Below are 27,890 nucleotides of genomic sequence, written 5' to 3'. Positions count from 1 at the left end.
ATCCAGAATTTGCACTTCATTTCACACATTACACTTGGAATTCTGCTAAAAACCATAAAGCAGTAAGTTCAGGTAGTACATGTCTCATCTTTATTGTTAATTGTTTGGCACTTAGGTAGTAAAAACAGAAAATTGCCTGCTGTTTGTGTTTGAGCTTATTTGGATGCAAGTTCTTTTCTTTTAAATGACTTCAAAAAATTTTATATTAAGGAGATTTAACCTAGTCCAGAGTAAACACATTCATGCCCAAAGCAAGTCATGAAGCGTTTTTCAGTGGGGATGAATGCAGGTCTTTTGGGACCTAATTGTATGAAGCAAAATTAGTCGTATTTGGCCTGACCAGGAGGTGGCACAGTGGATAGAGCATTGGATTGGGATGCAGAGGAACCAGGTTTAAGACCTCGAGGTCGCCAGCTTGAGCGCGGGCTCATCTGGCTTGAGCAAAAAAAGAAAAAGCTCACTCGCTTGTACCTAAGGTCGCTAGCTTGAGCAAAGGATTACTCGGTCTGCTGAAGGCCCACGGTCAAGGCACATATGAGAAAGCAATCAATGAAAAACTAAGGTGTCGCAACAAAAAACTGATGATTGATGCTTCTCATCTCTCTCCGTTCCTGTCTGTCTGTCCCTATCTGTCCCTCTCTCTGACTTTCTCTGTCCCTGTAAAAAAAAATAATAATTACTCATATTTGTTACATACTGTAAAATTAATAAAATTTGTATACAGTAGTAACATAGCAAATGATTAGTTTCTGTCACTAGTATTGCATAGGTGACCATCAAAGAGGGTTTTCTCCTAACTCTAAATAAGCAGGAATACTTTACAATATGTATTACTTTATGCTACATTATCTTCTTGATGTGTCATGTAATTTACCCTGTAGAAGTACATATTGACTCTTCCTGAGAAGTTAACTAGTTGTAACTTTTTTCTTCAAAGTCCTTTCCAGTGATAAAAGTCTGAAATTTGACTTGTTACCAGTTCAATGTAAAGAATTAAAACAGCAGAGCAGCATAGTAGCAATTTAAACCACGTTTTTGTTTGTTTTAAATTTAAGGGGTTCTGAAAAGGCTCCATAGAGCTGGGTACATAATAACAATCATTCTGCCATATAAAAATGTATCAGTATCTACAGGAATAAAGCAGTCTTCCATGGATATTTAAAAATGTCAGCCTGTGTATATTTTTACTTCTCCCATAAAAGTTTATTGGTGGTGAAAGTAATCATAGAAATCTGTGGTCAGAAAAAGATGATATTCACAGGTCAGTTATTAATAAGATGAAGATTGGAAAGAGTCCTACCCCTAGTAATGTTAAAGGCATATATCCAATAGTGTAAAGATTAACTTCTGTGTATATCCATATTTTCATTCATATGCAGTTATAATCAGATATGTAATATAAATAATTGACTTCTGGGCCACTGAGTAGTAAATTGCTCCCTATGTTTTCTGGCATCCCAAATGACCTGTATAAAATGATTATTATTAGCCATGCATAGGCATGCCAATATATCATTTTCATCAGTGGGATAGTTTAAATATTAATTGTTACAGAGTTCTAAATTCTGCAGGGAGTAGTTGCATATGATTCTTTGAATTGCTTCAAATTATAAGTACATGTTTAAAAAAGAATGCAGACCAAAATACCAAACAATAAGCCGCAAATTACAAAATTCATCTAACAGCTGTTACACAGCAGTGTTTCCATTGATAGTAGGAGTGGGTTGCCTACATAATAAACAGAGATTGAGACTTCTAATTGAGCAAATAGTCATGTTACTTTTTTTTTAGTCATGTTACTTTTTAACTATATTTTTGAGTTTCTAAAATTTAAAAAGTAATATGTAAAGGAATAAATGCAGGTGTTGAAAGGTCTATGCCACAAACAGGTGGGTTTTAGATTCCCTAAGTTTGGTTTTACATTTATGAAATTCCAAGAAAATAGTGTTGAATTGACTGACACTGTAGATTAAAGAGAATAGCACAGTTTATTTATTTGATGGAATAGAAAATACCAGTAATAATGTCTACTCAATAGCTTTTCTACCTACTACAATTTGTCTCCTCCCCACCACCATCTCTCAGGAAAGTATTTCTTGTTGAGATGACTCAATGTAATTTTAGATATTAACATGTCAATAGTGCTTTATAAATCACTTTCACATTCGGATTCCTCACAAAGTCATTGCAAATTAGAGAATGTTATTGCAACTTTCAAGGTAAGATGAGGACTTAGTGGCCTAGAAAAATAATGTTTTCCAGGGTTATACTAGGACATACTATCACAAAGCTTAAAAGTGATAGAATCACCAATATGTCCAGATTACCTGATATTTCAAGGTCTACTTTAAGAAAAGAGCTTTTCCCATTATGCATATATGCCTTCTGTGAAAATAAAAGTACTTGCCTGACCTGCGGTGGCTCAGTGGATAAAACATCAACCTGGAACACCGAGTTCACCAGTTGAAAACCCTGGACTTGCCTGGTCAAGGCACATATAGGAGTTGACACTTCCTGCTCCTCCCTTTCTTCTCTCTCTCTCTCTCTCTCCTCTCTCTATAAAAGTGAATAAATAAAATCTAAAAAAAAAGTTATAAAGAAAAGTACAATCTTGGGAGTCACAAGTATACAGATGCAGAAGAATTGGCCAAACATCCTGTGTCTATTGTCTAAACACAATGGGGAGGGATGGGCTAAACTAGAACAGCTTTAATGAGATTTTTTTTTTCTTTAAATATCACAAAGGTCTTTTAAAAAATTATTTTGGAATTCTTATTTTTTCATCTAAATAATGTTGGTTTATATTGTTTTAGAAGGGTTTATATTGGTTTATAACATTATATAAGTTTCAGATGTACAACATAATTTAATATCTGTGTACACTACAGTATGCTCACTAGCAAAGATACAATTGACCCTTCTTGGCCATTTCACTCTACCCCCAACCCCTTCCCATTTCTTAACCACCAATTTGTTGTCTGTATCTATGAGTTTGTTATTTTGCTTGGTTTGTTTTGTTTTCTTTCTTTCCACATATGAGTGAAATCACAATCATACTGTATTTAACTTTCTCCCTCTGAACTATTTTACTTAGCATAATAGCTTCAGAATCTATCCATGTTGTCACAAATGGCAAAATTTAATCTGTTTTTGTGGCTGAGTACTATTCTATTGTGTGTGTGTGTGTCTCAATTATATCTTTTTTATGGACAAATAATTAAGCTGTTTTTGTTTCTTGTCTGTTTTAAATAATGCTGCTGTGAACATAGTGGTGCATATATCTTTTTTAAATTAGTGTTTTAATTTTCCTTGTATAAACACACAGAATTGGAAAAGCTGGATTATATGGTAGTTCAAGTTTTAATTTCTGAGGAATCTTTATACTATTTTCCATAATAGTTATACCAATTTACAATCCCATCAACAGTATACAAAGAGTCACATTTTACAACATCTCCAACTCTTGTTATTTTTTTAATTATGATTTTAATTTATGTTTACATAGATTCAAGTGTCCCACTGAATATATCTCCCCACCCCCTTATTCCCCCTCGCCCCCTCCATGCCTCCTCCCCCCAATGCCTTCCTCTCTTCTCTCCAGGATTTGCTGTCCTGTTCTCTACAATGCTGTTATGTATATATAATTTCAATAATCTCTTTCTCTTCCCAGATCCCATCTTCTCTTCTACTTTCCCTCTGACCACTTTCCCTCTGGTCCCTTTGATTCCGCCTCTGCCTCTGTTCCATTGCTCATTTCACATTGTTCCTTGGGTTCCTCAAATGAGTGAGGTCATATGATATTTTTCTTTCTCTGTCTGGCTTATTTCACTTAGCATAATAGTCTCCAGGTCCATCCATGTTGTAGCAAAAGATAAGATTTCCTTCATCCTCATGGCCGCATAGTATTCCATTGTTTATATGTACCACTGCTGTTTAATCCACTCGTCCACTAACGGACACTTGGGCTGTTTCCAGATCTTGGCTATTGTAAACATTACTGCAATAAACATGGAGGTACATTTCTTCTTTTGAACAAGTGATTTGGTATTCATAGGATATATTCCTAAAAGTGGGATGGCTGGGTCAAAGGGCAGTTTCATTTTTAATTTCTTGAGGAATCTCCATACTGTTTTCCACAGTGGCTTCACCAGTCTGCATTTCCACCAGCAGTGCAGGAGGGTTCCCTTTTCTCCACACCCTCACCAACACCTGTTATGTATTGTTTTGTTAATAGGCGCCATTCTGACAGGTGTGAGGTGGTATCTCATTATGGTTTTGATTTTCATTCCTCTAAAAATTAGTAATATTCAGCATCTTTTCATATGTTGGCCATCTGTATATCTTCTTTACAAAATGTCTATTCAGATCTTCTGCCTATTTTTTAGTTGGGTTGTTTGTTTTTTTGTTTTGTTGAGTTGTATGAGTTCTACATGTATTTTAGATATTAATTCTTTATTGAATGTATGATTTGACCTGATGAGGTGATGGCGCAGTGGATAGAGCGTTGGAGTGGGACTGGAGGACCCAGGTTCAAGACCCTGAGGTCGCCGTCTTGAGTGCGGGCTCATCTGGTTTGAGCAAAGCTCACCAGCTTGGATCCAAGGTCACTGGCTCGAGCAAGGGGTTACTCGGTCTGCTATAGCCTCATGGTCAAGGCACATATGAGAAAGCAATCAATGAACAACTAAGGTGTTACAACAAAAAACTAATGATTGGTGCTTCTCATTTCTCTCCATTCCTGTCTGTCCCTATCTATCTCTGTCTCTGTAAAAAAAAAAAAAAAAAAAAAAGAGTGTATGATTTGGTAAGTTGCCATTTTTGTTTTGTTGATGGTTTTATTGTCAAAAGCTTTTTCTTTATATGAAATTGGCTTTATTTCAAAAAGAATAAGTATAAATAATTGTCCTGAGAAAATCATATCCACTTAATCTTTAATAATACTTTTTGTCATGGTCATATCTCTTCTTCTAATGTGTAGAAAAAGTTGTATTTACAATTTGTCAGTATTAATCTAAATCAGATTATGTATTATGCTACTTAAACAAAATGCTTCTTACTTTCACAAAGCTGGCATTTTTATTTTGTTTCAGAGATGGTGAACTGTGTTTAAGTCGATCCCTTGTCAATAGTTCTGACAAAGTCATTCGAAAGGCTGGCTCTTCAATTTTCCAGCACTCTGTAGAAGATTGGAAAATCAATTCTTCCTTGGTCCTGGAGATAAGGTGAGTTTCTTTAATAAGGAAGAATACATTTCACATCACGTCATTAAATATGTTGGGCTTGGCAAAATTATATTAAATGATTAATTTATAGTTTAAGTATGAATAATTTAATATAAGAGTGAACCAGCTCACTAAATGTACTCACTGAAGAATATAAAACCACAAAACTGAAATCTTATACAGTCAGAAATGTAAGGATGAATATGTGAGTTTGAATATATTGTCTTTTTACTAACAGAATAAGATATTTAAATGAGTTCTAATATTTAACATACTTTTATTTTCTTTACTTGGTTTCTCAGGATAGCCATATATTTTGAGAATTATCTATAACTTTCTTTTTAAGACTTCATATTAATCTTGAGTTGTCTCAAACTATATGAAAATAGAGCCTATTCAACTCCTATTTTGCTGACAATTATAAATAAATATGACTTACTTTATCTATGTGAGCTCCTATAATAAAACACTCAATAATTATATCATAAATAAGAGTACTGGTTTATTCTTTACAATGTTTTAGTTGAAATAAACTTTTGAAATCAAATGTGGTGTCTATTTATATCCATTATATCTTATTTTCTTCAGTTATAATCTTATTAGTAATAAGAACAGTAGAGCCAGCACTTCCTAATTATGGGAAAAGCAAGCTGATAATTTTTCTATATAGTTATATTGCTGTATTGGTTGGTAGGTTTTAATAAGAACATTTTAGTAAATCAGAACTCTTTTTAAAAGTTTGAGAGAAGTTAGCTTTTTTAGGTCGTCTCCATCAATAGCGAAGATCTGGAAACAGCCCAAGTGTCCGTCAGAAAATGAGTGGATTAAAAAGCTTTGGTACATATATACTATGGAATACTACTCAGCCATAAGAAATGATGACATCAGATCATTTACAATAACATGGATGGACCTTGATAACATTATACAGAGTGAAATAAGTAAATCAGAAAAAAACTAAGAACTATATGAATCCATACATAGAAGGGACATAAAAATGAGACTCAGAGACATGAACAAGAATGTGATGGCAACAGGGGTGGGGGGTGGGGGGAGGGGGGGAGGGGGCAAAGAAGGAGAGAGGGGTTGGGGGAGGGGAGGGGCACAAGAAAACCAGATAGAAGGTGACAGAAGACAATTTAACTTTGGGGGAGGGGTACACAGCACAATCAAATGTCAAAATAATCTAGAGATGTTTTCTTTCAACATATGTACTTTGATTTATCAGTCACTGCATTAAATTTAATAAATAAATTTAAAAAAATGTTATGAAAAAAAAAAGTTTGAGAGAATGACCATTCATTACATAATAAAGTAATTGAATATTTCTAGTATTGGGAAAATGCTAACTATTCAATTATTGTATATTAACACAGTTTTTTTTTAATTGTAGTTAGTGGTTAAGAGAATAATCTGCTAATCTGTTTGGGTTTCTACCTAATCACTTCTTAGATCATACCTATATATAATTTAGAGTATTAAAGAATTAAAAGAAGAATTAACTACATTCATCTTTTGAGTATGCATAACAATTTATAGAATTAGTGACAGCAAAAGCACTCCCTACATATTGAAATATATTTGAAAGAATGTCTGGAGATGGGTCAGGCAAGTGTAAGACTTGTTTGCATACTTTGTTTTAAACCTTTGGTAGTGACTGGAAAGGGAAACCAGAATCAAATCACAGCAGTGTCAAGTGATGTTATATATATAATCATTTATATGGAAACTATTTTAATTTATATTTTAATTCAGGGAGAATAGTGTATATTTGTAGGTAGAGTACAACAATATGAAGATAAGTAGAGTCTGATGACAGTTTTTAAATTGGTGTCTTTTGCATAGAATGTGGTCAGCAAACAAGATTTATTTCAACTGAATAGGAAAAAATTAAAGCCAATTTTAAAAATTAGGAGGCTCCTTCTAAAAGTAAAGATTTTTATGATTTCTGAAAAATAAAAATTTTTGACAACTCTAGGTTCCCCTTAGGAACTATTTGGCTGAAGCCAGCACTAGTCTAGAGACACTGATGTTTCCAGTTCGACACTTGTACCGCTGAGGCATCCTTCTCTCATAATACCTACCCAGTGTTTTCATTATCCCACACTTAATACCCATATTTGAATTTGAAAAGCCTATACGAGATAATTATGAGAAAAAAGCCACAAGATGTAGGACTAGATGAGGTCATCAATACAGATGTGGTTTAGTTTAGAACAGAGTAAAAATTCACATTTCTTGGAGGTAGATTGGAGAGTCATTATAAAAGAAAATATTTGTAGCATTCTTGATGTTGGCCAAGACTTAGAAATAACTAAAGTGTCTCTCAATGGGTGATTTGATGAAGAAGATGTAGTACAAATATACCATGGAATACTACTCAGCCACAAGAAAAGATAAAATATTGCCATTTGCAAAAACATGGATAGATCTTGAGAATATCTGCTAAGTGAAAGTTAAAGAGTCAAGAACGATATGGTTTGGCTCATATGTGGAAAGCAAAAATGAACAAATAACACAAACAAACAAACAAAAACACTGATAGACACAGCCAAGAGTATGGTGGTTACCAGAGGGGAATGTCATAAAAAAAAAGGGGATCAAACATGTGGTGGCTGATGGAAGATTTGACTTTGGATGGTAAACAAGTGGCAATATCATAGAGTTGTATATTTGAATTTTTATAATTTTATTAACCAATGTTAACCCCAAAAGTCTAACAATAAATAAATAAATAAATAAATAAATAGGTAATATTTCCTCTATAAGGATGCCTTGAGAGAAAACTTACAAATGGAATGATTTGGCAAGAAGTGGGGCAATTAGTTAAGGCTAGAGAGATCAGGTAAAGCTATGTAATAGAAGAAAGCAAAGTAAAAAAATTTTAATAGTTTATTGAATGTATCTAGACATGCTAAGTAAAAATTAGATAAAGTGAAATCTAATAAGTAAATTAAATATGTTAATTGGCAATAGATTAATTAATGTATCTGACCGTGCCTTCCTAGTAGTTATACAAAAATAAATACTGCAGGTGTTCATGAGGCTACAGAAGTATGTTTTTCCTATTTTTAAGATATTCAAGCTAAAGGTATTAAACATAAATTAACCCAAGCAGTGAATTGTTGCAATTTTACAAATTAATGAGGGTTTTATTCATATCTTTGAGGAGATCTATTTTCAGTTATAACAGCTGATAATCTGAGTGAAATATTAGTATTCTTTTCATAGGGTTCTCCTTAACAGATAAAGAAGTAAACAATAAAACATTAAGCAAGTATTGAATAATATATACAAAATTGTCTCTTAAAAGGAAATAATAATTTGTAAAACCATTATTGCAAAACAGGCAAACAGTTCATTAAATTTGTAATTATTTATAGCAGTAGTGAGTAATGATTATTTATCCATTGGACACTTGTAATAAAATATTGAGAATACAAAAATTGTTAGCTTTTTAAAAGTCATACTGGAAAATAATTGTATTTTGGATTTTTTTTCTTTGTTTACTCTCCACATCTATAGTATTATATTTATAGAAGACTTGGTGTCTGTTAGTGGGTGTGAACATATTTTACAAGTGTTTTTAAATTTCTTCTTTGAAGTTTTTAAGACATTAAAACTAACCATTTTTTATCTTGCATGATTAAATCATGCTTACAAACGTTTTCAGTTTAAAAATATCATTGAACTAATAATGTTCTTGCGACATTTATAATTAATCATTTTTCTTTTTAAAATGTAACAATCACTGAAGATAAATTGTTATACCTTACATTTATAGATATGCTTTTCTTTTTTGTTGCTAATTCTTTCAGCCTTGTATGCACTCTGCTACTTTTTAAGCATATCAAGAATTAATCCATATGTATTCATCAAATAACTGTACCTTCAGGGAGTTGTCTAAGAGAGATGGTTTAATGTATTAGCTCACTGTATTTTGAAGATTTATTATAATTTAGGGGAATTTATTTATTCTATAGATAACTTCATAATTAAATTATTAGCTTGGTTATAGGCTTGATTTTATTGGCACTAGTTTGTTCTTTATCATTGTAAAATAAGAAATGACACATTTAAGATGTGAGTAAATCTGTGAACATTATACTGAGATATCATTTGGTTATGTCCAACACTTGTGACTTGACTTTGTTTTTTTCATCTTTAAGTTGCTTCTTGTGTGTTTTTAATGTTGAATAGAAACCTAAAGTATTACAATATCAAATATGGATGTATGGGAATGTACAAGCTCAGTTACTCATCAGGACAGATTAAGCACATCAGAGAAGAAATGTTTTCAGCTTTTAGAATTACCAGATATCAAAGGTCCTAAAAAGAAAAGGCTGGCAGGTCAACTAAACATAACTCCAAATTTATATGTGCTTACTGGTAAAAAGGAATTTGCTGTTGCCTTCATTGATTTACTTTATAAAAAGGTCCCCAAATAGTTTGTTTTGTAAGTGACCAGTAGAACAAATCTTCGATCACACAGCTTCATAGTGGCAGAGTCATGCTTCTTAACCCAGCCTGTCTAATTGGAAAACTATATTTTAATACCAAACTTGTATACTATTAAATACATCTTTATAAAGTACACAATAATTTTTATGCTCTAAAATAATAAAATAAAAATAATAAGGTAATATGCATCCAATATTACCAAATGCTGGGTCTATTATTAAATGGCCATCTGAAGTGTAAATTAAACTAAAAAAAATGCTTTTCTTTAAGCATTTTGAGACAATTTTGCCATTTTATTTTATTGTTTTTAGGATTTTTCTTCTGATACCATAAAGCAGTGGTCCCCAAACCCCAGGCCGTGGACTGGTACTGGTCTGTGAGCCATTTGGTACCGGTCCACAGAGAAAGAATAAATAACTTACATTATTTCCGTTTTATTTATATTTAAGTCTGAACGATGTTTTATTTTTAAAAACTGACCAGATTCCCTCTGTTACATCCGTCTAAGACTCTTGACGCTTGTCTCAGTCACGTGATACATTTATCCATCCCACCCTAAAGGCTGGTCTGTGAAAATATTTTCTGACATTAACTGGTCCGTGGCTCAAAAAAGGTTGGGGACCACTGCCATAGAGGACCCTAAACTCAGAAACCTGAACAAACGATAGGTTATGTCCATTCAAAATTTGAAAGCACATTGCTCATGGAGATAATCTTTTTGAGACAATGAAAACAATGTGGGTTCTTTTTGCCTTCTGTAGACATAATGAAACGCTTGGCATTTAAATTTTTTTTTTATTAGTAAACCATGTAAATAACAATTGAATTGATTAAGCAGTTTTTGGTCTGGAGTCAAAAGTTTGCAAAAACTGATTTCTAATATATGTGTCATAGCCCTGGCCAGTTGGCTCAGCGGTAGAGCGTCGGCCTAGCGTGCGGAGGACCCGGGTTCGATTCCCGGCCAGGGCACACAGGAGAAGCGCCCATTTGCTTCTCCACCCCTCCGCCGCGCTTTCCTCTCTGTCTCTCTCTTCCCCTCCCGCAGCCAAGGCTCCATTGGAGCAAAGATGGCCCGGGCGCTGGGGATGGCTCTGTGGCCTCTGCCTCAGGCGCTAGAGTGGCTCTGGTCGCAACATGGCGACCCCCAGGATGGGCAGAGCATCGCCCCCTGGTGGGCAGAGCGTCGCCCCATGGTGGGCGTGCCGGGTGGATCCTGGTCGGCGCATGAGGGAGTCTGTCTGACTGTCTCTCCCTGTTTCCAGCTTCAGAAAAATGGAAAAAATAAATAAATAATAATAATAATATATGTGTCATAACCTAATAACCTAATTTACTTCTCAACTTGTGATGCATTCCAACTGTAAGATTTGCTTAAGGTATTTGATGATGGAGTCAACAATGTCATTTAGATTAAATTTAGTTACCACGGCACGTATGTTTGTTTTTGATAAGAAACCTACAGGGGAGAGAGTGGCACCTGGTGATAGATTAGCTGCAGTTAACATTTCACAGGTGAAAACAATGTTTTCTCTGAAACAATTAATTCTCCAAAACTGCAGCTGCTATTTCAAGTGAAGGGTGATGTTGAAAGGGAAGTTCTAGTTTAAGAGTCAGTTGAAAAGTTTCTGTTTAGAATCTATTTCTGTCAGTTAAACCATCTAAACTAACCTTTCAGTTTAAGTCAGTGTTGCCTAACAAAAAGAGATCTTTATGATTCTTTAGTCTCACTGAAAGTGAAACACATATTTTCAGCTTCTTTCAGTTATCTTTAACATTAAAACGGTTTTTGAATTTAGGAGTGTGCTTACCTAATGGAGTTTCAAAAGTTACATTATGCTCACAAAACGACAAAGGCATCTAAGGACTCTTTGTGGATGTTCAATTACACTCAGAAAAGACAACCCCTGCTTTAAATATCTGGTAATAAGTTGACCACACATAGGAAAATTTGTACAGCAGGTCCTTGAATAACATGGTTTTATTCTATATCATTCAGTTATGACATTGATAAGAAAAAAAAAATCAATTCCCAGCCGGGGCCACTGTCTGTGTGGAGTTTTCATGTTTGTTTTTATGTTCATCTCATGCCTGCGTGGGTTTTCTCTGGGTCCTTCAGTTTCTTCCCATGTAAGAGACATGCACGTTAGGTGAACTGGTGTGTGTACATTGTCCCAGAGTGGTGTATGTGCATGTGAGTGGGCCTAAGATGGAAGGATGACCTGTCCAGGGTAGTGCATGCCTTGTGCCCTGAGCAGCCAGGACGGCTCCAGCCACCTAAGACTCTAAACTAGAGTAAGTGGGTTGGAAAAGAATTCTATTTATTTTTACTCATCCCTCTTAAATGTATGTAGAGCTCACACTTATTTGAGTGATTAATACTTGAAATTTTTTGAGGTTTATTTAGAAGCTTGGTGATGTTTTTGTGACCAGACATATATTGTAGAAACTTAATTTATATATATATCAATTATCCTTAGCAAAATTGATTTTGTTTTATGTCTCCTTTCCCTTGAAAGTCATGGTTTCCAAGAACATTTATCCATGACTTTAACTGAGGACATACTGTAGTGGTTCAACCTGCATATTAAACAATAGCTTGTGTCAATTTATGTTTCTTTAGAGCCAGAAATTAAATTAAATTTTCTTTCTATTCCCTTAATTTTGAAGTAATGTTGTTTAACCTGCTCTTTTCATTCAGTTGTCTTCTGAGCAAAAGCATGTCTGTTCTCCTTGGTGATACCTAGTGTTGTTTCAGTTCCAAGTGTGAGTTCAAGAGTTTTTCATGCTTGACAATGACAGTTAGTTAATAATTATACTTAAGCACTAGTTTTCTTCTTTTTTCTACAGTCCAAACAACTAGACTTAAATCCAAAGAACTTGTTATAGTCCATTACATCTATAATTTAAAAAAATGCCTGCAGCCTGCTAGGGGTTGAAGGGGAAGAACTAACCTTTTCTGTTTTCAAAAAAATATTAACCATCAAAGTCAAAATATTATTCATTTAATAATTATTTTTAGTCTTTCTTGCATCCTATGTCAGGAATCTTAGCTCAGATAATTTTCTATGCATAGATTAAAGCCCTAAAAATGTAATTAAAAGTTTGATTTAATATAAATAAAACATACAGGAGACATTTAAGGTTTTCTTCCCCTTCCTTCAGTTTTAAAAAGCAAATACTACACTAACAATTATTCTGAGTTTTGCCTAAAAACTTACATTTTAATATTTTGATTAGTCTATGTGAACTGATATTTTTATTCTGTCTTGGAAAGCACTTTTATTATTTTTACTGCTGCTATTTAAAAAAATAAACTAAAATGTGCCTATAACAGCATTGGAACAACACATACAGAATAGTGTCATCTGCACTTATTAATTATTTATCTCATTAAGCATTATCTGCAGTTAATAATTATTTATCTCTTTAAGCATTATTTTCTTCTAAGGGTAGGGCAATATGAAGTCATTCTAAACTTTTTGGAACTTTAAGAGTCCACTTTTTTACATCAATTTTCCCTGAAAAAATGAAAGATATCCATTGATAAACAGAATTTTTAAGACTTAATGCTTGAAAATATTTTTGCAGCTCTCTATTGCACAACAAAATTTATGTTATTGGAAAGTCCCTCTTGCAGTCAGTTGGCAAGCATTTAAGTGTTAACTTTGTTCATGAGTAAAAGGGATTTTCAAACTCTGAAGAATATTTTTTTAACTTTGGACCTGAAATCTATTTACTTCATGCTTGCAAACATGCCACTACTTGCAAGTTATATCTTCAGGTATCGACTGCCACCTTTAAATTATGTTCAAAGGGAAATGACAATACCATCTCATTCGGTGATTTGACCACATCCGTGTAGTCTTTGTTTTAGAGCAAGCCTTGTCGTTTTCACAGGAAGTGAAAATTTTTGGTTGAAATACAAGTTCCAGGCATTACTTTTTTCCCCCAAAACAAATAAATTATAGTTAATAAGTATGTATAAAAGTTTCTGTGGATTGCTGCTCTTGGTGCGAGTTCATAACTTGTATAAGAATCATATTTACTTAATTTAGGAAAGGCTTCTCAATTTATATGCTCTATAGGTGCTTTATTCACTGGCAATTCTCTTCTCATATAATCTGTATTTTGTTAAGATGAACTATTATAATGTCTGATAGTATTTCTATTAATTATCAAATTTCATTTGTAGGGCCCTTATTTAGGTTTTCCAACACAAATTTCACTTATGAATGTGTTATTCCAAATATTTGAGAAAATTTTTTCAGAAAACACTTTCTTTTTCAGAGAAATGATGGACATATCCCTTATAATATCTGATGAAATAAAGGTTGTAATTACCTGATTTTTTAATTATACCACACATTAAACTGTAACTTATTTAAAGCAAGCCAAAGTAAAGAAAACAAAAGAAAAACTGTATTAGTTATTTTTCATCTCTTTGCTAGTCATGCTTCTGACTTATAAGTGTGATTTGGAGAGTTGCCCCTTGGGTGGAATGATGGGAAGAGACCATATTTTGTGCTCAGTAATAAAGCATATGAATTATGATGCTGCTTAAACAATAATAATCCTAGAGGAAAAATATTTCTCTCATATCATATTTTGAATGTTATAATAATGGTATTGTTTTTAGCTCTAAAACTACAATCTTCAATAAATGTATGTTAGTAAATAATATCTAACTTTCAACCCAGAAAAGAGCTTTCTCAGATTGCTTCTAGCTGATATATGTTTGGTAGCTTAAGGATCAAGTAATCGCAGACTTTGTAGGCCAGATTCATAGTTTCTTTGGCAATGCAATTCCTTCAAGAATTTATTGGGCTCCTGGGCTGCTTCATTGTCCTTAGTTCCTTCTGTAATTATTAACCCCACCCAAAAATTTCTTCTGAACGTGGCTCTTTAGTCTCTGGCTCCCTCAATTTAACAGCAGTTGCTCTGAAATCATTTGAATGCCGGGAAGGCAATATTTCTCTTGCTGCTGGGATGGCTCTGATTTATAGTTACATCTCTTGCTTATCAAGGAATCAAAAACATTTAGAAGGTTCCGATTACTAGGGTCTCACACAGTCAATACATTTTTCTAAACTTATTAAAAATTTCTTCCTTTTTCTATTGAATTTATTTGGGTGACACTAGTCAACAAAATGATACAGATTTCAGGTGCCCAATTCCACAAAGCATCATCTGTACACTGCATTGTGTGTTTGCCACCCAAGTCAAGTCTCTATCCATCACCATTTATCCCCCTTCTACCCTCTTCCCTCTCACTCCACCCTTCCTTCCCTCCCCCTGGACAATCACCACACTGTTGTCCATGTCCATGAGTTTTTTTCTCTTTTCTTTTCTTTTTTGATTAATCTTTTCACTCAAAACTTCCCCCTGACAGCTGTCAGCCTGCTTTCTATCTATAAGTCTGTATTTTGCTTCATAGTTCATTGTGTTCATTAGATTTCACATAATAGCAAAATCGTATCATATTTATCTTTGTCTGACTGACTAATTTTACTAAACCTAATGATCTTCAGGTCCATGCTGTCACAAACATAAGTTTTCCTTTTCTTTTTCTATGGCTGAGTAGTATTGTATTGTGTAAATGTACCGCAGCTTCTTTATCCACTCATCTACTGATGGACATTTGGGCTGCTTCTAAATCTTGGTATTATAACTAATGCTGCAATGAACATAGAGGTGCATTTATTTTGTCCAGTTAGTGTTTCAGGTTCCATTGGATAAATTCTCAGAAGTAGAATAAGGCAGTTCCATTTTTAAGGTTTTGAGGTAATTCCTGTTGGGAAAATAGCTGTGTTAGGCTTGCTCACTTGCACTTTGCATGATTAGTGAGTGAGCATGTAGCAGAGCCACGTATGCATAGCTTATATAAGGCTACGGGTGCTTTTCTTCCTCGCCGATTGCTTGCCCACCACTCCAAAGGGCAGTTTTGCTGTTGTCTGCCTGCTGTTGTAAGAGGTGGTTTTACCCTGTTTGCTCATCGCCGCTATTGGGAGAGACTAATAAACGCTTTCTGGCACCACAGTTCTTCTGCCCTCTGCCTGAACCAGTGAGACCTGCCTGGACACAGCCATCAGCATTACAATTCCATTCTATTTTACACAGTTGCTGCACCAATCTGCATTCTCACCAACAGAGCACAAGGTTTCCCTTTACTCCATATCCTCACCAACGCTTGTTGTTTGTGGAATTATTGATGATAGCCATTCTGACAGGTGTGAGGTTATAACTGAAAACTGCTCTTGTTTTAATTTGCATTTCTCTGATTATTAATGTTGTTAAGCATCTGTTCATATGTCTATAGGCCTCTAGTTATTTTGATAGATGAAGGGGCCTTTTTCACTCCAAAAATAGGTTTATATATTGTATTTACTTAGGAAATTATATAGAGAAACTATATGCAAATGATTTTTTAAACATAAATTCTTTACTATAGAATCTACTTAATTGGTTGCTCTAATTACCAACTCACAATTTAAAATTAGTAATTTACCAATTTACATTTCATCATACAGTACTTTGAAAACGTTAACACCAGTTCTTTGATTTTTTGTCACAATGGAGAACTCTGTATTTTAAATACAGGAAGAACATTCTTCGTTTCCTAGATGCAGAACGAGATGTCTCAGTGGTCAAGAGCAGTTTTAAGCCTGGAGATGTCATCCACTATGTGCTTGACAGGCGCCGGACACTCAATATTTCTCAAGATCTGCATAGCCTTCTGCCTGAAGTATCACCAATGAAAAATCGCCGATTTAAGACTTGTGCAGTTGTTGGAAATTCTGGCATTCTGCTAGATAGTGCATGTGGAAAGGAGATTGACAGTCACAATTTTGTAATAAGGTAAGCTTTCTTCTTTTCCTAAGGATTGTAATTTCTTCAAAGATATTTAATTTAGAAGTACAAAACTGGCAGAAATGTTTAAACTTAACATTAATACTAAGGACTATGAAAGCTCAAACAAGTATTTACTTATGATATCTTTTTCTGTGTAGCATCCAATTTTACATATACCCTAAAATCTAAAATTTAAAATATTTTATCAGTTAAAGAAAAGATGCATACCAGAACACTTTTGCCAAATGACACTTTTATTAGATTTAATATTACATAGAATGTGTATTAGAAATATGCACCTGAAATCTGTATTATTTTGTTAACTGGTGTCACCCCAATAAATTCAGTCAACAAATATTACATAGGAAATTCTTTACTTAATATTTATTCTTTATAATCATTAATTTATTATTAAAGTATTCATGAATATGAAAAATAACTATATTTGTGAATGAAATAATTCACCTAATTATATTCATAATTATATTTCTATTAAATACATTATATTCATTTATTTATGAATATTAATATGTAATGAAAAAAAAAACAGCATGACCAGGCAGTGGCGCAGTGGATAGTATGTCAAACTGGGACACAGTGGACCCAGGTTCAAAACCCCAAGGTCGTGGGCTTGAGCGTGAACTCATCAGTTTGAGTGCGGGGTCGCTGGCTTGAGCATGGGATCATAGAAACGACCCTATGGTTGCTGGCTTGAACCCAAGGTCACTGCCTTGAAGCCCAAGGTTGCTAGCTTGAGTCCAAGGTTGCTGGCTTGAGCAAGGGGTCACTCACTCTACTGTAGCACCCCCCCATCAAGGCACATATGAGAAAGCAATCGATGTACAACTGAAGGAGCTGCAACAAAGAATTGATGCTTCTCATCTATCTCCCTTCCTGTCTGTCTGTCCCTATGTGTCTCTTTCTCTATTTCTCTCTCTCTCTATGTCACAAAAAATGCAATGAGTAATAGACATGTCAATTTACTTTTTAATGATAATTATTTAGCAGATTCTAAAAACATAACTTAACAAGTTTATATTTGATATATTAGGCCAAATTGTCTTCATTATTCTTTATATGTGGTTCTTGTATATGTTAACATATTTTACTTTTTGCACATAGCTAAATATACCTGTCTGATTTTCACTGATGGTCAGATATTTGATAAGTTATGTGCTTGGTTAACTTTTAAAAACATATCAGTAGAAATGGGATTGTGATGACATCATAAATATTAGCAATTTTTAAGCCTCAATTTATATATCTGAACAGATATTTGGCTTCTTTTATTTCTTCAGGAAAATTTTCTGAATGAAATATGAAATATCACAATATAAAAATAGATTCAAAATATGCTGATTTCTCATGTTCACAAATACCTTGAAGTCTTGAATATGCTGAAATCCAGCCTGTGAAAGTATAGATCTTGAAATAATATTTTTGAAATATAGTATTAAAAATAAATATAAATAGCTACATACATTAGTCATACATAGGAAATAATTTTTCATAAAATAATAATAGCCAAAAAAATCATAACAGAACACTATCAGTTGAACTTAATTCATAACGTTGAGTATAACTATAAACATTTTGTCTTATTATCTTACTTTTTCACAGATGAATGCAGAGCCAGAGATTCATTTAAAATCAGTTGGACCTTTAAAACTTGAACTTTTAAAGTGATTAGACTGAGAAAAAACCCTAACAAAGTATAAATATACTAACAAAATTGTATCCAAATAGGGAGTAAAATTTATTGATGGGGAAGTAGAAGTAATGAGCTTCAAACATTGAAGTCAGTGTAAAGTATGGTTCTAAAGAAAAAGCAAAACTAGAATTTCTGAAAATACCAAACTCTGAGGGTAGGTAAGATAAAGAAGTAAAGGTTTTGGACCATCCTAGAAATTATTTCAGTATAAAGAGAATTTCTAACTTGATTAATACTGGAGAATATAGGAGCCAAGTGTGACTGAATCCTTGTTCTTCCATCCCTCTGCTTTAGCATTGGGACATATATAACTTGAATTCAGCCCCATGTCTGACTCTGAAATTAAGACTGTAAGTATTCACTGACACCTCCATCAGATTACATAATTATCACTTCTTTCTTGTGATGGAATCAATTAAGATCTAGTATTTCAGCAACTGTGAAATTTATAATATAGTATTGTTGAGTATAATCACTATGCTCTGCATTAGAGCTCCAGAAGTTATCTACTTGTTTTAAGTCCTTTACTAGTATGTGAGCATTTGCAAATGGTAGAGTCCTCTTCAAAATAGACCTTCAAGAAGTATACTTTTCTAAGCTACGGTATTTAAAAAACTTATTTAACAAGAACACAATGGTGACCAATCTTATGAGTCTATAACTGTGTTATAGTCTTACAAAGAATTATTTTTAAAAAATGAAGAAAAGCATGTAATGAAGACATGTAAATTATCACCATAGTTAATTTTTCTTTTCTCCTTATAATTACTAGTCTACAAAAATAGAAGTTGGAATGCTTTAAAGTATGTATTAGAAAAGGAAGCTCAGGACTGGGTTTCTGACAAAATACACACACATGCACACACACAAACCTTTATCAAGAGTGCACTTATCATAAAAAGTAATATATGCAGAAAAACTATCTGTTATACAGTAGCTATGTAGGGAATTCATTATTTTTCAGTCTCACGGACACAGGCATCTTCACTGACACAACATTGAAGATCACACCTCCATCTTCTAAAGCTCTTGTCTTTCCCCTGGCAGTTTGGTCAGTGTTTGTGTGCCAGAAACCATTTCCTTCCCCAAGTATGTGTGGCCTTTTGTTATTTTACAGATGTCCCTTCTGCCTTAGAACACCAAGATTTTGTTTGTTTGTGTGTTTGAAAGTTCACTCAGAGCCTCATTTCTTGAAATAGTTTACCATCCATATAAAACTGATTAAAATTGTTAAAATTTTATTAACAATCTATAGATTCTTTCAATTTTTTCACCTTCCTGGAGATGTACTGTATGTGTATCTGTTTAGCCATGGACAGTTTTGGTTGGTTGTTTGCATGTATAACCCATGTTCTCAGTATGTTTGTTTCCCACTTTCCCTGTTAGATAGTAAACTTGTTAGGAGAGAGATAAAGCATGCCTGGTTGGCTTGCAGAGGACACTAAATAGTTCAATGAACCATTGGATCAGATTAACCATTTATTATATTCAAGTTGACCTCTAACTTTATAAACCAAAGCATACTTTTTAGATAAAATCTTCATTCAGTTTATTATTAATTAGATTTTAAACTTTACCTTTATTTTTTGTAAAAAGGCTTTAAAGAAGTAAAATGCTGACCCTGGCCGGTTGGCTCAGCGGTAGAGCGTCGGCCTGGCGCGCGGGGGACCCGGGTCCAATTCCCGGCCAGGGCACATAGGAGAAGCGCCCATTTGCTTCTCCACCCCCCCCCCTTCCTCTCTGTCTCTCTCTTCCCCTCCCGCAGCCAAGGCTCCATTGGAGCAAAGATGGCCCGGGCGCTGGGGATGGCTCCTTGGCCGCTGCCCCAGGCGCTAGAGTGGCTTTGGTCGCGGCAGAGCGACCCCCCCCCCCCCCCCCCGCAGGGGCAGAGCATCGCCCCCTGGTGGGCAGAGCGTCGCCCCTGGTGGGCGTGCCGGGTGGATCCTGGTCGGGCGCATGCGGGAGTCTGTCTGTCTCTCCCCGTTTCCAGCTTCAAAAAAAACAAACAAACAAAAAAGAAGTAAAATGCTGACTTTTTTTTTTTTCTAATGATAAACCAGAGTGTATTTTCAAATGCAAAAGGAATTTCTTGTTCCAAATAGTTTTTCTATTGGTGGATGAGGATAAGGGACATATAGATGGCATTATTGGACTATAAGATGTAGTTTTGGAAACATTATTATTAATATCTCACACAAATATTTTACAATAAGTCTGTGAAAAGTGCCCATATTGTATTTTGACATATAATAGTAACTCTATATAAATACAGACACACACATACTTTGTAATGCATTTCCTTTCTTAGAAGAGATATTATTTCAATGGCTATTAATTAAGTGCTGGTTTTAGTGGGGTACTACACAAAATAGAAGCTCTGATCAATATCATTACATGATGTTTAATGTTAAATAAATAAATGCAAACCAAAACATAGTTTTAATTCTCTAAACACTGACTAAATAGTAAACTAATTTTTAAAATCTAGGACTTACATACATATATACCTAAATAACAAAAAAATAAACAAGAGAAATACTTTTATTTCTTAATAAAAAATGTCTGAAATCATAATTCAAATAATAGTGTTATAACTACCTAGTCAGTGGTTTTTAAACGTGCAAACCTCAAGATTCCTAGCACACGGTTCCTCCATTAATGAATGCCATGTTGTAGGGAAGGAAGTTCAGCCAAGACTGAGATTCACTGGTGGTCAACCACTCAAGTTGAAAATCCTTACTTCTCTTTTCCTGCAATCCTCTCTGATAGGAAACATTAATGAAGAATGATAAAGCATTTGTGTTGTTGTTTAATTTAATTTGATGTAATTTAATCTGGCATTGATACGTTAGTTATATACTATACTTTGTTCCACCTGCTTGAGAAGAAAATGAAATGAATGCATAAAAGGATAACTCTTATTTTTCTATCTTTATGGAAATATCATTGACATATGACATTTTGCAATTTTAAGGTGTACAATGTGTTGATTTGATACACTGCAGTATGAACATCTCCTTCAGGTCACATATTTGCCATTTTTTTTAATTTATGAGAACATTAAAGATCTATTCTCATTGCAACTTTAAATGATTTAATAGAACATTGTTAACTATAGTCACAATGCCATGCATTATATTCCCAGAAATTATTCATCTTCTAACTGGAAGTCTGTAGATTTTGACCAATATCTACATATCCCTTCACACACACACAGACTCCAGCCCCTGTTACCTATCATTCTACTCTCATTTCTACAAGTTTGGCTTTTTCAGATTCCAACAGATAAGTGACTCTGTACAGTATATTTATCTTTCTGTCTGACTTTTTCATTTAGCATAATTCCTCAAGTTCTAGTCATATCAAGAAAAGAAATACTATTTTAATATTATTCATTAAACCTACTTCTTCAAGTATGGATAGGCATTTTGAATTCTCTAGAAGTGCTGCCTGGAGACAGGAGGACACAGTGACCTTCCTTTCTGTGCTCTGCACCCAAAGGGGAGGCACAGGCCAGGAACTCTACCAAAGAATGTTCTCACAGATGTATAGTTTTATTTCTAATATTCTCCTTTTTCCTCTGGGATAAGCTCTTTTTTTCTTCAAATAACATCTTTGTCTATGATGTTATTAAGAAAAGAAAAATGCAATTTTAGGTCAAACAATAGCTTTATTTTATTAATTAATAAAAAGACATTCTAAATATTCAGTTGACTAGAGTTACATTTTAAAATCAACTATACTAATATGTATAGACAAAAGAATAGAAAACATATATAATTTTAAAATTGGAAAATACTCCTTTACACCAGTCTTAATACAACTGATAAATTTAGAAGCCTCCACAAATAATTCCCTAGAATTCTTCTCCCACCCAGGTTCCACATTAACTACAATTCTATTTACTGAATCGCATTTCATTGGCATTATTCTTATGTTCATTTAAAATGAAAATAATCTGTTAAAAGATAAACATTAAGTTATTATTGTAAAGGTATAATGACTTACAATTTATTTATACAGCAAACCTTTATGAATGCCAGCCTTGGACTAGTCATGAGGGGAGGAGCACAGTTATAGAAATGATTATTTGTGCATTCCTTTCTTAAAGAGGCCTGGGGTTGTGTGTGGTAAGAAAAAATCTTTTAGCCAAGAAGTCTCTGAAAACACATAATAAATTTAAAATATTTTCTATGGTAAGATCTATTATTTTAATGCAGAATGACTTGCAAAATATTTTTAAAGGATGGTAAGGTATGCTTCCAACATTGAATAAGACTGTTCAAACTCAGAAAATAACCTGATGTCTATAAAATATTCCAGAATGACCCTAAATAGATAACTACTCTTTAAAATCACACACAATACATTTTAAGAAGATATCAAAGAGAGAGACAGAAAGAATGTGAATATCAATGCTGCACAAGAAAACTGTCACCTAATATAGAGTCCACGTGTCCAAGTAGAGTTCATTGTAAGTGACACTGGATGGAATTTACACCTTTTTTACTTTAGTTTTCTAATTTAGAAACTAAAATTATTGTAAGCTACTTCTCTATCTAGGGTGTTAACTCACAAAGTGATAGAATTTCCTCTCCAAAAATCTCTGCCCTAAATTCACCACATGTGTACTTATTTGTCTAAAGGTATGCAAAAAACTTCAAGAAGTTAGAGTTTAGAATATCAAATATATCATATATATCATATATATATCATATATATATATCACCATAGGCAAAAATAAATAAATAAATAAAAACAGGTTTAGAAAGCTACCTTCGTGCACTCTGTTTAAAGGTGACTTTTGAATATTTTCTTGGATTATTTATTTATTTATTTTACTTCATGGCATTGTAAAATTATTGGAATAGTATATATCTTACATTAAATAATACAACTATTGAAAAAATAAAAGATTAAAAATAATACAACTATTTTGTCATGAAAATTGTTTTGTTTTTTGCAAAACAATGTTTAACATGGATTTAAATTTCTCTCAGTTACTTTTCAAGTTTTAAAAGATAATTTATTCCCATGTATATCTATAAAAAAAGGACATTCTAATATTTGTACTTTTTATATTTAAGAATTTTATAAGAGTAACAATAGTGGTTTTCTAAAGAGAACAAAAATATTTTTTCAAATATTTCCTAATATTGATGCTGAGAGATGCTCAAGGACAAATACTTCATTTTTCTTATTCTTCTCCCCCACCATCTTGGTGCATAAAAAGTGATGGTGCTCTCTTTTCATTCTCTGGGCTACCTGCAGATTGTATAAAATGTCAGGCCAACCTGTCAGTACTGGTTTTCCATAGAAGGGAGTTTTAGCCTGATAACAAGTAAACCTGATCCCGCTCTGCACTCTCTGATGTTATATGGAGGGCCCTGTGGGAAGAGTTAATTAAGTTACAATTGGCAACTGATAACTTTTTGCACTCAAATGCCACCCTTACTGTGCTTAAACGGGTACTAGAAATAGTGAGCATGACTTAAGTAATTCATAAAAGGTTACCTAAGAAATACACAAACACTTTTTGTTCTGTTAAAACTAGTTGAAATTTTAAAGTTAGTTTTGTTTATTTATTCTTTTCATAGCATTTCTCCATGTGCTTTTGTTCCCATCTTCTCTTTGTCCTGGAGCACTTTCTTCTAATTGTTTCCATTTTTTCTTTATTCTTCAGTTCCTGCCATGCTTGAGCAATTCCCTCCTAATTTAATCCTCTTTAATATCTTTTTCTAAAAATATAAGAACAACAATGAAAGACAGTTAAAATATCCTTTTAAAAATATCCATATTTCTATAAGTAAATCTTTGCTCATCAAATCACAGTTCTAAACTATCAGCATTAATATCACTTGGAAGCTTTTCAGAAATACAGAATCTCAGAACTTACACTAGATCTGCTGAGTCAGACTGAGCATTTGATCAGAATGCTCAGGTGATTTTTATGGGCATTATATTTTGAGATGTACTGATCGGCTCAATACGACCAGACAATAAGCTCTACGCAAGCTTAACTCTTTACCAAATCTGATTTATCTATCCTGTATTTTTATGATCTAGTAACAAAATTGGTATATTGAGGTATATATTTATTTATTGAAACAAGGAATTAATGTAAGATTTGAGAACGTTTCAATTTCTGTTCATGTATTGTTGTCTTAGAATTTAGAAAATACTAAATTCCAAAATTAATATATCAGAGGACTCATATATAGGTAAAGGCCATTTAAACCCTTACAATTAAAAAGAAGATAAGGGAATATGTAAAGTAGTTTAATGTAATGTCTTAGATATCAGGGATCAGAAAGTTCAGTTCCTGACAATTACTTTATAAACATAAAATTTTATACATGTTGCAAGGTTCTGAACCACATTATTTGCACTGTTTGGTGATTTTAATAATAGTAGGCCTATTATTTCAAAGTGTTTTTCTAAATATCAGATAAAAAATAGTAAAGGAATGCCTAAACTGTAAAGCTAAATTAATAATGAATTATACTGAAGTACATCTTGTTTGAATTAAATGTTGCAATTGAAAATTCAATTTGTCACTGCATTTTTTAATAGCAATGTCCATTGACTAGAAATAGAAATTCTTGTTGTCTGATATAAGCAAAAAGACAAACTTTCCCCAGATTATTAAATATGTATATAGTTGACATTGAATAACATATTAGATCAAATGAAAAACAGGTATAGGAACACTGCATAAATATATGAGTACCTCTAAAATCTGAACACATAAAGTTAGAAAAAAATTGTGGTGAATGTATTTATTTCTTTGGGAAACTAAAGTAATAAGATAAAAATGTTTTACCTTATGATGTTCTAGCTTCCTAAGAGAAGGGATGATACGTTTTACAAAAAGAAAAGATGGAGAAATTGACTTGCCTTGACTGATACAATGCATTTTTATAACTCAATCAATTTCTCATTCTCCACTGGTAGATAATTTGCAGCAAACTTTAAATCATCTTCTGGACCTTCCATGAATGCCTACTGTTTTATAGCAGAATAGATTCTTTTTCTGGGAGAGAAAAAAATGTCTGTGTTCAAAAAATAGCTTTTATTCTTTAATTCTTTCCCAGCCACTGTCACAGAGAATATGTTTGTCTTTTACTTATATGTTTTAACTGCAGACAACTAAATTTCTGGTATGAATTTAGGTCTAAGAAATTATAAAGATTTTTAAATATTCTTATTGATTAAAATAGCTGCTTTATATTTTAAGAACAGCAACATTGACTATGTGATATTTGCTACATATATTTTCTACCATATTTTTACATAATGTTTTATTCTTATTTTTGATCAATGAAATTTTATGGTTAAACTAACTTTCTTTGTGATATCTATTGATTTTAATAATAAAATGTATATTCTGATTGGAAGTCAGAATTTTTATTTTATTCTAATTTACGATTTTTAAAATTTAGCTTAAAACTAAATACGAAATTTTTCATATCTTGTGATGTGAGGTAAGGCTCTAACATTTTTCTTCCAATCATGTCACTCCTTGAATAAAAAGATTTTATTTATAACAGATATTTTTTTAAATAGAAATGACAAAGACTGATAAATTATTTAAATTTTAAAAATATTTTCTTAAAATACTTATTCTATTTCTAAAAATACAATATATAAGTTCTATCAATCTAGCAAGAACTTTAGCAATTTTTAGTATTTAGTGCAAAGTTACAGTGATATTGGCATTTCTGTAAAATGCTTCTAAAAATGTAAATTGATAAAACATTTTCTAAAAATCAAGTTGATAATGTCTACCAAACCTTTAAAATAGAGTATTTCTTTATTCACTATTTCCATTCCAAGAATCTATGCAAATGTAAACAATAGTAGAAAGGCATTTTATAATGCCTGACAAGAAAAGGCAAGTAAAACATTATACATTTGGATGATTAGTCATTCAACAAATGGAAAAGAGGAATCTAGGGGCAAGGAGCCAGTAAGAACAAGACAATGCTTTCTGTGGTTTTTGGATGAAACAAGAGTGTGACCATTCTATTATTATGTTCATAATGAGCAACATGTGAAAGGGGAAATTGCAAGGAATTTGGGGTTTAAACAATAAAGGATAATTACTTCATGTTAAGGATTTACATGGTAGCCTTCGTTCCAAGAAGGACCCTTAGAGTTTATTGGTTTGTTTGTTCTCATTGATGTTTTCTTGCTGTTGCTAAAGCAGGAGAGGAACATACTTAGGGGTAGAGAAGCATGAGCATATTTACAAATGGAAGGACCATGATAACAAATAAATCAAAGGGAAGAAAGAAGACTCAATAAAGAAGATACTAGAGGAGACAAAATACAATAAAATCCAAGTCATAAGATAAAGTAAGATGATAAACCAAGCTTAGATGGTATGAGTCAAGTATAAATTAGTTATTGAAGAAATGTAAGTTCTTCCTTTGATGGCAGAGGATTCATATTCCTGGTGAAGAATATTGTATCTGTCACCTAGGTACACAGAAGATGTAAATATTTGCAGTTAAGTGGCCATGGCTGCTAAGCAGTATGTATTCTTTCATGAAGTATAATTGAAATGATACTATTTGAAAGTTCAGAAACCTAGGTCCCCCTGCTGGCATTACTGCTAAAAATATAGGTGTGTGATTTTGAACAAGTAATGTAAATCACTTTGGGTTTCAATTTCCCGATATGCCACACGAGGCAGTTGAACTAGAAGAACTTGTATAATTCTTTTCTGTATCGAAAACTCCATGACTCTATTTTTGTATGATTTAACAGATACCTTTGGAATAGATCCCCTCAACTTGTATTGTTGTTTGGATTTTTTTCTTCTGATGCCATGTTTAAAATAAATTTCCTCCTCATCAGTCAACTTGTGGAAATAACATTTTCCACTTAATACTGTATCCTCTGATCTGGCTGTTTTTTCCTTTGATCCAGAGGTATTGTATTTTCTTTTGATGTATGCAAGCAAACGGTAAGACTTAAAATCAAGAGATTATAACTTCTTAGCTAAAGAAAAACAAGGATAATTAACAATAATTCATAGAGATTATTGAAAATGTGATTTGGTCAGGGACTTAGAAAGTCATGGTAGGTACAAAATATGTTTAAAAAAGAAGAAGAAGAAGAAAAACCAGTTAATACAACTATCATTACAAAGATAGAGAAGTTATTTTACATCAACATCATTTCATAGTTTTGGGAAAGGTACTCTGACATTTTTCTGAAAGATAAAATCTTCCACTTCTCATACATACTTCACTGGAAACCGCAGGAATTCTTGGAACCACAAAAAACAATCTTCACAGTATATAATTTGACTTATAACATTATTGGATATTGTTTTAGAACAATAGAAGTCAATATTGTAAAAAATGTTAACAGTGATTGTCCTTTAGAGGGAAATTTACAAATGCTTTGTATTTGAAACTAGCTTAAGTTCTGCTTTTAATACTGATGTTTGTGTGTATGTGTATTTCCTCATGCAATGAACACAATGTTTTTAAATTGAGAATGAAAATAACTTTAATTTTAAAAATTATGTTAAAATGTGGAGTATAGATGGGTAGGGTGATGCACTAGGAGTTAGGAGAGTTGGTTTTATAAGATTCAATTTCAACTGCAACACTACCTGAATGATACTAAGCATT

The 27,890-nt window shown here is 33.0% G+C and overlaps 1 protein-coding gene across 1 annotated transcript in view; it reads left to right on the top strand.

Annotated features, from left to right (window-relative positions):
• ST8SIA4 (ST8 alpha-N-acetyl-neuraminide alpha-2,8-sialyltransferase 4) overlaps positions 1-27,890 on the top strand; it is a 96,062-nt gene that overhangs the window by 4,009 nt on the left and 64,163 nt on the right. The window contains exons 2-3 of the mRNA XM_066381904.1: positions 5,091-5,222; positions 16,281-16,538. Coding sequence (XP_066238001.1) covers positions 5,091-5,222; positions 16,281-16,538 — 390 coding nt within the window. The remainder of the gene's footprint in view (positions 1-5,090; positions 5,223-16,280; positions 16,539-27,890) is intronic.

The sequence above is a fragment of the Saccopteryx leptura genome, chromosome 4, assembly GCF_036850995.1.
Source record: "Saccopteryx leptura isolate mSacLep1 chromosome 4, mSacLep1_pri_phased_curated, whole genome shotgun sequence".
NCBI lineage: Eukaryota > Metazoa > Chordata > Mammalia > Chiroptera > Emballonuridae > Saccopteryx > Saccopteryx leptura.
The sequence above is the reverse complement of the archived record's forward strand: the minus strand, read 5'-3'. Positions and strand labels throughout refer to the sequence as shown.